Source organism: Hetaerina americana, unplaced genomic scaffold (genome assembly GCF_022747635.1).
Source record: "Hetaerina americana unplaced genomic scaffold, ioHetAmer1.1.p SCAF_19, whole genome shotgun sequence".
Classification (NCBI taxonomy): Eukaryota; Metazoa; Arthropoda; class Insecta; order Odonata; family Calopterygidae; genus Hetaerina; species Hetaerina americana.
Window position 1 is genome coordinate 270,574 of NW_027286752.1, and position 13,509 is coordinate 284,082.

The following is a 13,509-nucleotide window of genomic DNA, read 5'->3' on the forward strand; positions in this document are numbered from 1 at the left end:
AGAATGGGAATCAAAATCGGTGTAAGCTATTGCTCTGATCATTTTTCTTCTTAAATACTACTTATAAATTCAGAGACTCATTCACTCCATTTTTTCTTAACTCTTTATTAATTTTACATGGACATTATGAATTCCTACTGCCTTGTTTGACTGCTATCTCCCTTAGCACTTTTCCTATCTCACTATCTAGTATTTACAAGGACACAAGTTATAGTCATCTATATCATATTCACTTTCTAATTATAAACTGTTAGGCCTAGTGTCTTTATCATAAAGCTCTTCCATCCATTCTTTCCACCTTCCCTGGATCTCTTCTGGCTTCATTTATAACTTTTCTTTCTTATCTCTCATGATCAGTAAAGTCTTTCCTTAGCTATAGCCCGAGAATTCTCTTACAATCTCATGCACGAAGGTAATCCCAGAAGTACCCGACCCTACAGAGAAAACACAAAAATTTTGGAAAAAATGCATTTATTTTTCAACACAATCTCTTTTCAGCTCTAAACACTTTTCCTAGTGATGCTCACTAAGCTTGATAACCTTTTTATAATAAGAACTGTCTTGCTCCTCAAAATAGCCGTTAACTGCTGACATCACTTCTTCACCGTTGGAAAATCTTTGACCACCGAGCCATTTTTTCAAGTTTGCGAACAGAAAATAATTCAAGGGGGCTAAATCGGGCGAAAAGGGTGCCTGAGGTAGCAATTCAAACTTAAATTCTTGAATTTAGGCCATTGCAATAACAGATTTGTGAGGTGGTGCATTGTCTTGATGAAACAACACTTTCTTTGCAGCCAAATGCGGCCACTTTTGCTTGATTTCAATGCTCAACTGTTGCAATAAGTTCGCATAATACTCATCGTTGATAGTTTTTCCTTTTTCAAGATAGTCAATGAAAATAATCCCATGCGCATCCCAAAAAACCGAAGCTTGCAGATGAAACGGTCTTGACTTGCAATAGACAAGACCATAACTGGGCTTCAATGGGGTTTTCCAAACTGTCATACTGACTACTTCCTCCCTGCTTTTATCTCTACCATTAATATTCTATCAATCACCTGCTTCATATTTACCTTCTCCCTAGGTTCCATTTAGTATTATGACCACTCCACATTAGTTCTCTCCTCCCCAACTGTAAATTAATGGATAACTATCACTCCAGTAGTCACCATCTCAACTCATACTAACCTAACATACCTATTCCTACTTTATATGCTCCTTTAACCTAGCCCCTACCCTTTGACCTATAGGGCATGGATGACCCTGAGGGGAGCAAATATTATATAGGTGCCAACACAGCTCTAGGGGTCTGCAGCGCATGCAAATCCTTCCGCCAGGTTAAGGTTTCATTCCATGAGAGGATAATATCTATATATCTCCTTTAAATTCTCTAACTTAAGTCTCTTTTTGTGTATGTCCCTTTGTGTACTGGGCAATTTACATGACAAAGAGTATCTAATTAAAATAAATTTGACATATTGTGTTATGAATTCATTTTCATTGAATTTTTAAAATCTGAAAAGAAACTACTCTTCCAATTGAAAACCCAAAGTATAAAAAATATAACTCAATGAGAGCTGAAAATGTTAACTGCATTTTTAAATAAGGCCTTAGTTCCAATTTGAGGCATTTCAATGGTGCAGCATTAAGACAGAGAATTGTATTTAAAATACATGACATTTTTCAACTATGCTAACTCCACCTCACTTACACTGTGATAATGCTAATTTATTGGAATATTTCTGTAGTATTAAATATTTCCTTTCAGATAAATAACATTCAATCATGAAAAAGAAGTACTTGCATATATTTCATATAGTATTGTTCAGTAATAAATGGAAGTGGCAAGGAGTAACCAGAAAAATCTCATCACCGTGAATTTAAAGCAGCATTTCTTATGCATTAATAATAGTTAGCCTACTGAAGCAGTTAGATTACCTTTTGCAAAAAATTTATTAAGATTTTTAAAAACCTAGAGCCTTGGTCGTAATCCAAGTAGATTTTTCCACGTTACTCTGATTCATAATAAGGATGAACTCACAATTGTGGTCAGCCAATCTGCATTACAGATTAGGTTTTGTGATCCGAGGAGACATGGGTAGAGTAGACTCAATTATTCAGAATGAATAGGAAATAATTTGCATTTGGAAAATGAAAATCCATTTTAACCACTCTCTAAATGAAAAACAGTCATAACAAATCCCATTTCAACAATCTTCTCAGTCTACTATAGAATGTAATTTTTTCATTATATTTAAAGGTAAGGCACTGTTTACTGACGCAATTTGTCAGTTACTTATCAATTGAACATTCTTCAGGTTAACTTTGATCTACCGAGATACGTAAATTGTTCTACCTGCTCTAGTTTTTGCCCTCCTATTTTAATGTTAAGCTTGGCCTTTTTCTTTCTAGAAAATTGCATAACCTTTGTTTTATTAATATTGATTCTCATCCCATACCTGTCGCACTGAATTTCCAATTCACTCAGCAATGCTTGCAGCCCCTTGGCTGACTGACAAACTAAAGCTTGGTCATCAGCTTGGTCCTAACTGATTTTAGGAATTCCCCGCCCACTTTCATTCCTACCTCGAGTTTTTCCCATGCCTCTTTGATCATTTCCTCTGCATACAGGTTGAACAGCAACGGTGATAATGGGCAACCCTGCCTTACACCCCTTCCTAACACTGCCCATCCCGACTCCCCGCTTCCCACCCGCACCTGAGCAGTCTGAGACATGTACAGGTTGCGGATTAGCCTCCTTTCCTTCCAATCTATTCCTATTTTCTGCAATATACTCATTAGTTTTTCCCAATTCACTCTATCAAACTTTCGAAATCTACGAAACAGGCAAATACCTCCTGGTTGTGTTCTATATTCCTCTCGATTAATAATCTCATTACTGCAATGGCATCACGCGTACCTCTGCCCTTCCTAAACCCAAACTGATCATCCCCTAAGTAATCATTTGCCCTTCTCTCTATCCTTTTGTTTATGATCCTGAGAACAACTTTAGCTGCGTGGGATATCAAACTTATCGTCCTGTAGTCCTCACATGATGTAGCCTTTACCTTTTTCGGAATAGGAACTAAAACTGATCTCACAAAGTCTTCCGGCCAGATTTCCCCGTCATAAATACTACGGATCAGCCCATATAGCCTCTTCCTCCCACATTTTCCTAAGCATTTTAAAAGTCCCACGGGAATGTTATCTACCCCCACGGCCTTATTTAGTTTCATCTCCCTTAATGCCCTTTCTATCTCATTGTCTAGTATGCCTGGACCTAAGCTGTCTTCCTCTACGTCATTTTCTTTTTCAATGTCTAACTTTGTTGGTCTGAGTTCTTTACTATACAGTTCTTCTATATACTCCTTCCATCTCTCTTGGATCTTTCCTGCATCAACTATTACCTTACCCGCCTTATCTCTAACTGTTAGCATAGATCTTCCTTTCTTACTTCCCGATAACGATTTCACTTTGCTGTACAGCGCACCGATTTCACCCTTCCTCTGCAGACTTTCCATATCCTCGCACTGCGTCTTCCACCATGCTTCTTATGCTTTATTTGTTGCCCGCCTCAATGTATTGTTCAATTCTTTGTACTTCATCTTGCCTAATTCTGTATTTATATTCTTCCATTTTTGCCACTCATCCAGCTTTGTAATCATCTCATCCATGGTTTCCTAGTTCTTTTAGTGTTAACGGTTCCGATAGTGTCTTTTGCGGCTTTAGACAACCCTTTCTTGATCATTTCCCATTTTTCTTCGATAGTACTAAGCCCTTTACCATCCTCCATGATTTTCTCTACCGCCTGTTTGTATTCCTTCCTTTTCAACCCATTTAATGCTTCTACATTCCATTTTCTAACTCGCCGCCCCTGCCTTATCTTTTTGAAACGTACGCTACATTTCATGACAACTAAATTGTGGTCCGAGTCCGCATCTGCCCCCGGGAAGCTGTGGGAATTTATCACACTGTTCCTAAACCTGTGTCTAACCAGGATATAATCTAGTTGATACCTTTCTGAGTCACCTGGCATTTTCCATGTATACCTGCGTCTTTTGTGGTGTCTAAACCAAGTGTTGGTGATGACTAACCCCTGTCTCCTGCAGAACTCAACTGCTTTCTCCCCGCGGTCATTCCTCCTGCCTAAACCGTAGTCCCCGACCTTCTCTCTTCCTTCGCCTACCGTTGCATTCCAATCCCCCATCACTATCAAATGTTTCCCTGCAGGAACACACGCGATCATGTCCTCTAACTGATCGTATATCCTATCGACCTCTTCTTCCTTATGGTTGCTCGGTGGCATGTATACCTGAATAATAACTAAGTTCGTCGGTTCTGCTTTTATCTCCGTTACCTGCTCTATGTTGACTACGCTTCTTCCTACCTCTTCATTTAACACTATGGCAACCCCTTGTTGGCTCTCGTCCCCGCCGCTGTATATTATTCTATGCTTATCACTCCAGTAATCCCCGCTATCTTTCCATCGCACCTCGCATAGACCTAAAATATCTATATTTCCCCTTTCCATCTCTCGCTTAACATTCTCCTATTTCCCTGTCCTCATCATTGTCCTAACATTCCACGTTCCTATTCTAACTAATTTGGTCTTCTTCTCCTGCGTCTTCTGTCCTGCTGCTGCTGGTTTTCCCTTGCAAGGGTTTCGTGGGATGACGACCTCGGAAGCCTTGCCTCCCCCGCTGCCGGGCACGACACACGGCCGATTGGGTCGAGCCCCGTAGTTGCCAGGACTCAAAATATCTGTATAGTCCATCATATTTTTCTTGGGAATGATAATTGAGGTGGTTTCCCGTTGCCTTCCTCAATAGTGTTTTTAACGTGACACCATCACTTACTGGCCGCCCCACTGGGGTCATCGCCATTGCAGCCGCCTCACTGAGGAACAGACGCTGCGTGGACTACCTTTCGTCTGGCTCTTAACCTTCGACCTATCTGGCATGTGTGACCCTACCAGGAGCAATAATTATTACTCCCGCCAGTACAGCTCTAGGGGTCATCGGAACGCACAAGCCCTTCCACCACGTCAAGGTTGTAGTCCGGGGAGGGAGGCTATTGGATAATGACATGACAGGCTTTTCAAATGTGGGTGTGGAGAAGGATGGAAGAGGTGAAATGGACCGAAAGGAAAACAAATGAGGAAGTGCTAGGTATGGTGGGTGAGAAGAGCGGTTTGTTGGTAGAAATCCTTAGGAGGCAGGAAAAATGGATGAAGGGCATATTGGTCGGCAGTGGGATGTTGAAGACTGTAATAGAGGGGAGAATGTTAGGCAAACGAGGAAAGGGTAGGAACAGGAAAGGGATGTTGGACGGGATGAAGGGAGGAAGTACACAGAGATGAAGGAGGGCTTGCTGTAGTTTGCTGGGTTATGTTTTGTTAGGAGTCACAAAATATTTATTTGTTAGTTGTGTACATCCAAAAACTACCTTAACCGGTACATTACTTTTAAAAAAAATGACATGACATTAATTTATTTGAAGTTTTAACTTATTTACCCCCACACCACCTATCAATTTCTATTGATTGAAGGTCAGATAATTGCTATACATGTAGTCATGAATAAATTAATTAACCTGAATATGGAGTACATGAAACTATACACGCATGATCAGACTTCGCTCAATGTTTTTCAACGGTCTTCTAACATGATACCAAAATACTCCCGCAATCTATGAGATGTTTTGATGAATGAAGCATAGTATGATCACAATCGTATACAACTTTACTGCACACATGCCTAAAGTAACTCGTACAGGGTGACGCATTTAAATCCTGACAAATTTCAATTTGAATTTCCCGTCATTTTGTAGTTCCACTGGATGTAACGTTTGGCATTCTTGAAAGCCATAGGCATCTAGTAAGCAGTCTTAACATCAAAATGTCCAAGATGTTATGTACAAATACGGAGTACAACTGAAGAGCCGCTATTGTCGAAAGTTTTCACACTGGGCATTCCCCCAGTGAAATTGTTCGATTCTTCGGTTACCCCAGATCAACTGTTCACGATATCGTGGCTAAGTGTAATGCTTCGGAGAAGTCTGGGGAAGGTTTCTCTAACCTGGCGAGGAGATCTCAATCGAGGTACTGCGTGCTTGCCTGGATTCAAGCGCCGCACCCTATATATATGTATCAGGGGATTTTGTGAATCATTTTCCAGGGGCTGCCTTCTCTGGCTATCATGCAGTTTTGCAAGATAAACTTTTTGGAGAATTTTGGTTCATTAAATCTCTTGTATTAATAAAGGGCAATCTCGTATGATATTTTTTATCTCAAAATGTTTTAAAGGATAATTTTTACTCTTCAGAGGATATGATTAATATGACACTATAGTGCGTGAAGAGAATGTTACGATGGATATAATAATCTGAGGTAAATACCAGTAGCTAGATATCGAGAAATATCTAAGATTCTTACCCAAGGTGCCAATCCCAGCTCTTAAACAATCATATTTCAAACTCAAAATTTTACCCATTCTCATAATATTCTTGATGACCTTACTCTGAATATTGGTACAAATTCAAATTTAATCAAACTTGTGGAATTAGCTACATCCTAGAGAGTAAGAAACAACAAAAAATTAATATACCAGGAAGTTAATCTTAGAAGTAAATATCATATTCCTAATTAATGATTATGTAACATCTATTCATGTATTTCATTTGCAACCATTAGTTTAATAGGAAGAAATAAATAATTTTATTTTAGCATTTTATTAAAAAATACAGGGATAATAAAAAACTTGAGTTCCAACATCAGTTATTCATAATATATTATCAGGTAACTTCTGATGATTCTTGTCCACTATTATGGTCTCAGTACCTAATTTTCTTGACCTATGTATCAACCCTTGGTAATCATATAGGTCTCAGAAGTGATACTTTTTGTTTTGATTCCAGTTCCAGCCTCAAGAACTGGTGGAAAAGAGTACCAATGCAATCCATCATTTGTATGCATGTAAGATGTTAACACAAATTTATTTCCCAACTGCAACCTGGCCCAAAAATTTAAAGAATAGTGGTGGACATGGTGGCAGTTGTCATGCCATGCATCATCATGTGCTAGGAGAAGAGAGGAAGTTGTTAGAAGAAAATCAAAGGCACAGGAAAAGTGGATCTAGGGTATCTCAAGTGGTTATGCAATGTTGAAGCCTGCGGTAGCTGGGAGAATGTCAAGTAAGCAAGGCAGACATTATTTCCATTGCTTCCACCCAGTTATAAAAACCAAGACTTTATGTTGACTGCCAATGAGAGGACAATTCTTCTCTTCCAGGATTCAAAATATATACTTTGAAGTATATATTCGTATATCAATTTTACAGTAATGTATTAAATGCCCAGATGTGTCTTTCTAAAATCATGTGTGGTTGATAGTCTCTGATTGGTATTTTTAAACTTATGAAAAGCCATTAAAAAATCAAGCAGCATCCTATAGATGCCAGTGAATCATACACAGAAAACCAAGAAATATTATCAAACAGAGGAGGCCACTTGCATGGTCGAAGGGAATAAATAATGACTATAGGAATAACGATTGTATTGAAATGCCTGTCCAACAACATCACAAAGGCAAATGATGACAATGAAAAGAAGTAAAATGATATACTTTGTTCATGATAAAAACATTTTAATCACTAGAATAACCACTTTGTTGAATTGACTCTTTTACTTTTTTCTTTTTACCTACATTATCAACATGTAAAGGACGCTTATATGCTCGCAGGGACGATGAGTCATACAATTCATGAATCTTGCTGTACATGAAGCGGAAGAAAAAGAGAAGATTGTCAAACTGTCCATCATATTCAACAGTATTTGTTGCTTGAAAGACTTCCACGAGGAACTCGTGAACTGCTTCAACGGTAGCTAGGTACCAACGTGGGCTACCTTCTTGGTGTCGCCAAAATTGAGACAGTCGATTCTCTAGAACAACGCATTGAAGACCTAAAATTATAAAAAAAAAAAATTCTAAAGACCAAAATTTACAACTCTATCTAAAAATCATACACATAAAAAATTAATTTGCATAATTTTGGGGCAGAATATTAAATTAATCCACCAATATCTCAACTTCTGGTCTCTCTTAATTCAATGTTTGAATAAACATGCCAGTGCAAACCTAAGTATATATTTTAAGTGTAGTTATCATTTTACGGCCATTTTAAAATTGTAGGAATTTTGTATCAGCTTTGGTGTTGTGTGGGTGGTTTTATATACATTTTACACATCAGCAAATCACTGAATTCCATCAGAAATAATTGCATGAACTACAAAACTATTCATTTGACACTTATGTAAAATCATATTAAAAATGGAAGCCAACCTCTAAGTCGCTGGTCCTTGAATATACCTTTACTCTGATTCCAAGTGCTATCAATGAACACAGCTCGATGGATTAAAGGAGAGTGGCCAGCAGTAGTCTGCCATTTCTTTTTTGTGTCATCATTCTGCTTCTCACTGTAAATTATAAAGATTTCCAGTTTATGAAATTGACAACAAGAGCCGAGAGTTGATAAGTCAACTCTAAATTCTGACAAAAGTAGTTAGCTTTAATTTAATGCTAAAATTTTCAATATGATGGAGCTGAGCAAACAATTTATGATCAAGAACTTAGGTAGGGATATCTGAAAACAACTCAGCCCCTTCTAGATAATCATTTGTGGTAGGAATAGTATATCCTCCTCTCAGCAATGGGTAAACCATGCTCTCGGACATAATTATAAAAATTGATCTGTAATGGAGGGCCTGAGGTCCCTTAGGTTCCAATGAAGTAATTACTCCCTGCATCAGGAGTTTGGACACTCAGTGATAACAAAAATTTGTGTACTGGAAATTATGTAGTCTAATTGGCATGATGAAGAGCGGCAAGACAGGACATGAATAAATCCATCACACATACAATATTAATGCAATTTGTATTATTGTCACCAAATAAATTTTTTACTCATAAAACACTATTCCCTGTCTGGCAGAGTCACATCCAGTGTTGACAATTCAAGGAGCGAAGGTGCACAAATCAGATCTAATCAAAATCAGCACCAGCCATCCATACCCTGTAATACTTTTCACCCAAATCATCAAACAATACTGCTAGGCCATTGGCTGAGACATAAGTGCCTCAGACCTTCAATTTAAGGTACCGTCCACTTGCCAGAGGCTGTCAGTTGACTCACCAACCACAGTACTTCACATCACCAAATGTGATATTTACCCCTCTCTTCCAATTCCTCTTTCAATATCTTTGTAATTTGTTTGGATTAAATAAATATTAATACGTTCTTTAAAGGTCAACAAACTGATTCAACCATAAATACTCATTTTTAATTCTGGTCTCCACCTCGAGGTTCTCCACTCCCACTCACTAAGCTCCCACTCTATAAGAACAAAGGATTACAACAGAAAACTACCACAGCAAAAACCGTTGAAAACTAAAATAGATAGATAGATAGATAGTGGCCTTTATTTGGGCAAAATTGAGACCAAATGGTCCCTTCTTCCATTTAACCCATCGTCATATACATATTATATTAGCCATTTAAACTTACAGTTACAACTAAGGGGGGAGCTTGAAAAACAATATTCTTAATATCCTGTCTAGTCAGAAACTATATATGCAATGGCATGCAGTGACTAAACATTGAAGCAAAGGACATTGCCTTGTTTGTGAGCTACTATATTTTGGCTTATTTTTGTAAAACGGAAGTAAGTATATCTAGAATCTTTATCAGTGACATCTTAGAAAAATCAATCACATATCACAGCATATGGCCATTATAGAATTTTAAAGTACAATCTTCTGGCTCTCTGGAGCTTACACTATTCACCAGATGAACCAGAGGCTAATTTCTTAATGCTAAAACTCAATATCAAATTCTTCCGGCAAATGAAACATATTTATAAAACTCTAACACATATACTTGGAAAAGTAAAAGTGATGCTTGGAACCGAATGAATTAAAAGATTCTGCATAAGCAAACTACAATTGTCTTGTATCTTCGAAAAAAGTGCCTTACTTATTAGGAAGTTCAGGGCACTAGATGGATAGTTTGGAGCATATATCTGTCAACTGGAGAGTTTCACATTTAAATCTGGATTTAAATATGAAACTCAGGACAATTGTGATTGTATTCAATTTGTGTGATTTAATAGGTACCATACATATCTTAGGAAAGGAAGAAATGTAACGAGTCTGTTGATAGAATCCTGGATGAGGGCCACGAATGGGTAGAGTAGAAGAAAGATGGAAATATCACAAAAAAGATTAAACAAAAGCTGCAAATGAAGCAAAAGGAAAAGTAAATGATTAGGTAGACATGTATTACAGAAGAGATGATTGGGAATATTGCTGAGAGAAGGAAATCTAAGAACATAAGTAAGAATGAGTAAGATAAAATTACAAAGGGATAAATAAATCAAGGCAAGAAAGTAGTAGGGTAAAAAGTAGCAGCAATATTTTAAGATCAGTCAGTCATTAGATTTGATACAATTAGACAACACTTGGGAAACTGAAATATATTAAATTATGGGATGCAAATATAAGTTAATGGAGTAATGGTAATTACATTGAGGAGTATAACAAATACATGGTTATAAAAAACCACCAACCACAATAAGACTTTCCACTAAAGGTATTGCTGCATGGGCCAGATTAGGTCGACATCAGTTTCTTCTCCATTCCAGGAAGCATCTCCAGGCTGAACCACGCCGGAAGTGATGCCTCCAGGAATGGAGGAGAAAATGTCGTCCACTTAAGCTAGCCAACAAAGCTAAATCTGAACTGGAACACATTACTTCAAGATGTTGATGAAGCTTCTATTCTAATTTCACCCACCGTAATAACTTAACCAACTCGGCAACAGGGACTGCATTTTTTCCAGGATACAGTAAGACTATCTGAAGCGAATAAAAGAGTATAAGAATATTATTGAGAGATTCTTACAATTTAATTCAAAGAAATATTTAACCATCTTACATTTTCCTCTGGGCTATAGTCTGGAATGCATGGGTATGTGTATATGCTGACATCTTCTGGGGCTAGCACAGCAACATGAGATGATGTACTTTTGCCATCTATTTCACGTGAATGTTTTATAATGTCAATCTTTAAAGGCAACTGAAATAAAATTCATTACCAATTAACTTCGATATGTTTTAAGTTCCAAAAAATCCTGTTTAAAAATCACACTCTTTTCAGCTATAATTTGTATTCCAATTTGACCACAACTAGTATATTAATTAAGCATATTTTTAATATCTCATAGTTATGATGGCAGTTAAACTGAGATGTGAATAAAGCTGGAATGCTCCTTGGTTTTATACAATGTCAAAATTTCTTGAAGAAAATACTGAAATGAACACCTAACCCAAAGGTCAATCTGTTATTGGTAGTGAGTGGGTATTTTATCTGTCTTAAATCTCTATTCCCATCGATGTTAACCCTTTGTTTATGTGCATGATGACCTTGCACCACATCTTGATAATGAATTAAAAAAGAGAAACCTGGACAGAGGTAATTATTTCTTTGTATGATCTATTTCAAGTACACTAAAACCTCATAACAGGTATTTTGACAGGTTTTGAAAAATCAGTTCGCTGTTTTCAGAACTGTACCCATCACATTATGTCTTAATTTAGTGACTTATGTATTTAGGAAGAAGACTAAGGTATCCTAGGGTGAGCCATTTAGCTATTATCATCAATGAGCAGTGTGCATTACTTTTTTGAACCCCTAACTGGCGACTTTGATCAATAAGCCTTTCTACAAATACATGAACAATGTGGGTGGTGATTTAGTTCACTGTAGCATTGCAGTGTGACTTCTTGTGAACTGTAAATGAGTAGTGAATTGTTGGATTTCCTTCACTTCAGTTAGTTTAATACCAGCCATTTCACAGATATGAATATTAAAGAATTCAAACATTAAGAAGTCACCTAATCTATAGCTTGAAAACTATGACACTGGAGAATCATTTTCACAATGAGTGGCTGATCATATACCATAGAGGTCTGTGGAGTGGTTGGTGGCTTTTTGCCCCTTCCTTTTCTCCTCCTTCCTTCATGGGCAAAGCCTATTACTTCCTGCTCACCAAACATCATTCCACTCTCGAATGTCATTCTGTCCTGGCTCCACTCTGTTAACATGTTTAGACGTTGCACTACCTTGTGTAATACATTTATTTTTAATGACATTCGGGATTCTGACACGAAGAACAGTCTGACATGGAGATGAGTCTGACATGATATGGGCATAGTATCGTTATCGAATCGTGATCAATATCCTCTTCTCATTTTGATTTAAGTGACCTCAACTAATATCATCACCACAAATATGTTCTGCATACCAGACTCAATGCAAAATTTTAAGAATGCACCAGAATTCTGTTCACATTGCGACTCATTTCAACATTTTTATTTGAAAATGAGTTTGAACATTGCTACTGGACACTTTTCTTCACTCAATTAATGACATTTCATGTAAAACTCTGAATCCTTTTCCGAGGCCACACCAATTACTGAAATGTCTAGCTAAATAGGGTACTTTCCTTAACTAATGGCTAATCGAGGACATGGGTTCTATGGTAAATAATATAGTCCCTCCAAGAACAAAATTACCTTCACAATAACATTTCAGCACTAAGAAATGAATACCTAGGTTTCATTAAACTCTCACCTTTACTCTGGGTAAACGCCCTTCTATACTTTTGACTGGAATGTAACACGTATAGCAATAATATTTTCTTGATTTATTACAGCTGGGACATGGACTTCGATCACCCAGTTCTTCCAAAAAGTCATGATTGGCAATTTTATACGACTGAAATGGGTCGTTATCACAAAGGCTCTCCATCGACCCGAAAACACTCGTGGATCTATCAAAGTACCAAATATCCGTGGTATACTTAAGATAATGATTTTAATATTGAGCTAACAAATTCGTATGATTTATTGATGAAAAGTACTGACGCTATTAAAACGACGACACACGTTTTCTGAGATTTTCCGGTGATACGGTTGAACACTTTCTTTTGTTTATCGGTTTGTACTACCCGCCGCAAGAATCAACCGTACCAATCACAAGCGGAGGACGAGACGTGAAGTAATGTGTAGCAAAACAAAAAAATAAAGAAGAATAAGAAAAGGAGAAATGGGAACACTCATCTTTCTGCGCAGGTGACAACACATTTTCTTGTGCTGCACGGATTCAGTGGAAGCGCCTTCAGCATCGCTGGTTCTGAAGGCACCCAGTGCCAATGGTCTCAGCATTGAGCGAACGAAACCCTATGAGTTACCATTATCCTTTGTAATCCCAGCCTTTCCGTTATCCTACTCCTCGCCTTCTACAGATTAAGAAAAAGGACATTTACATCACGCCTATATAATATTATTTTTATTTGGGCAGCATCTTAAGTCCCTTTTACATTAGTAAAATATTTCAAAATACACAGTAAAGACAATGTTGCTACCTTTCTTGGATAAAAAATGCACTTCTGCAAT

At 37.5% G+C, this 13,509-nt stretch overlaps 1 protein-coding gene across 2 annotated transcripts; it reads right to left on the reverse strand.

Moving 5' to 3' along the window:
* Positions 1-6,747: 6,747 nt before the first annotated feature.
* LOC139687263 (tRNA-uridine aminocarboxypropyltransferase 1) lies at positions 6,748-13,016 on the reverse strand. 2 transcript variants are annotated; one of them, XM_071584401.1, is made up of 5 exons: positions 12,686-13,016; positions 10,988-11,128; positions 10,847-10,908; positions 8,366-8,472; positions 6,748-7,959 (listed from the first exon to the last, which is right to left on the reverse strand). In XM_071584401.1, exons 1-5 carry the CDS (start codon positions 12,860-12,862, stop codon positions 7,643-7,645), a joined length of 804 nt encoding a protein of 267 aa, XP_071440502.1. In that variant the 5' UTR covers positions 12,863-13,016; the 3' UTR covers positions 6,748-7,642. The 2 variants fall into 2 exon arrangements, with proteins under 2 accessions (XP_071440502.1, XP_071440501.1); XM_071584400.1 differs by having other exon boundaries at positions 8,339-8,472.
* Between the last annotated feature and the right edge of the window lie 493 nt (positions 13,017-13,509).

What these genes read in the sequence shown, in the direction of transcription:
- LOC139687263 (XM_071584400.1), bottom strand. Translation starts at nt 12,862, where the DNA reads ATGGAGAGCCTTTGTGATAACGACCCATTTCAGTCGTATAAAATTGCC. An exon ending in ACTATAGCCCAGAGGAAAAT is followed by an intron (nt 10,909 to 10,987) that starts GTAAGATGGTTA and finishes TATTCGCTTCAG; the next exon opens with ATAGTCTTACTGTATCCTGG. An exon ending in CAAGGACCAGCGACTTAGAG is followed by an intron (nt 7,960 to 8,338) that starts GTTGGCTTCCAT and finishes TTATAATTTTAG; the next exon opens with GTCTTCAATGCGTTGTTCTA.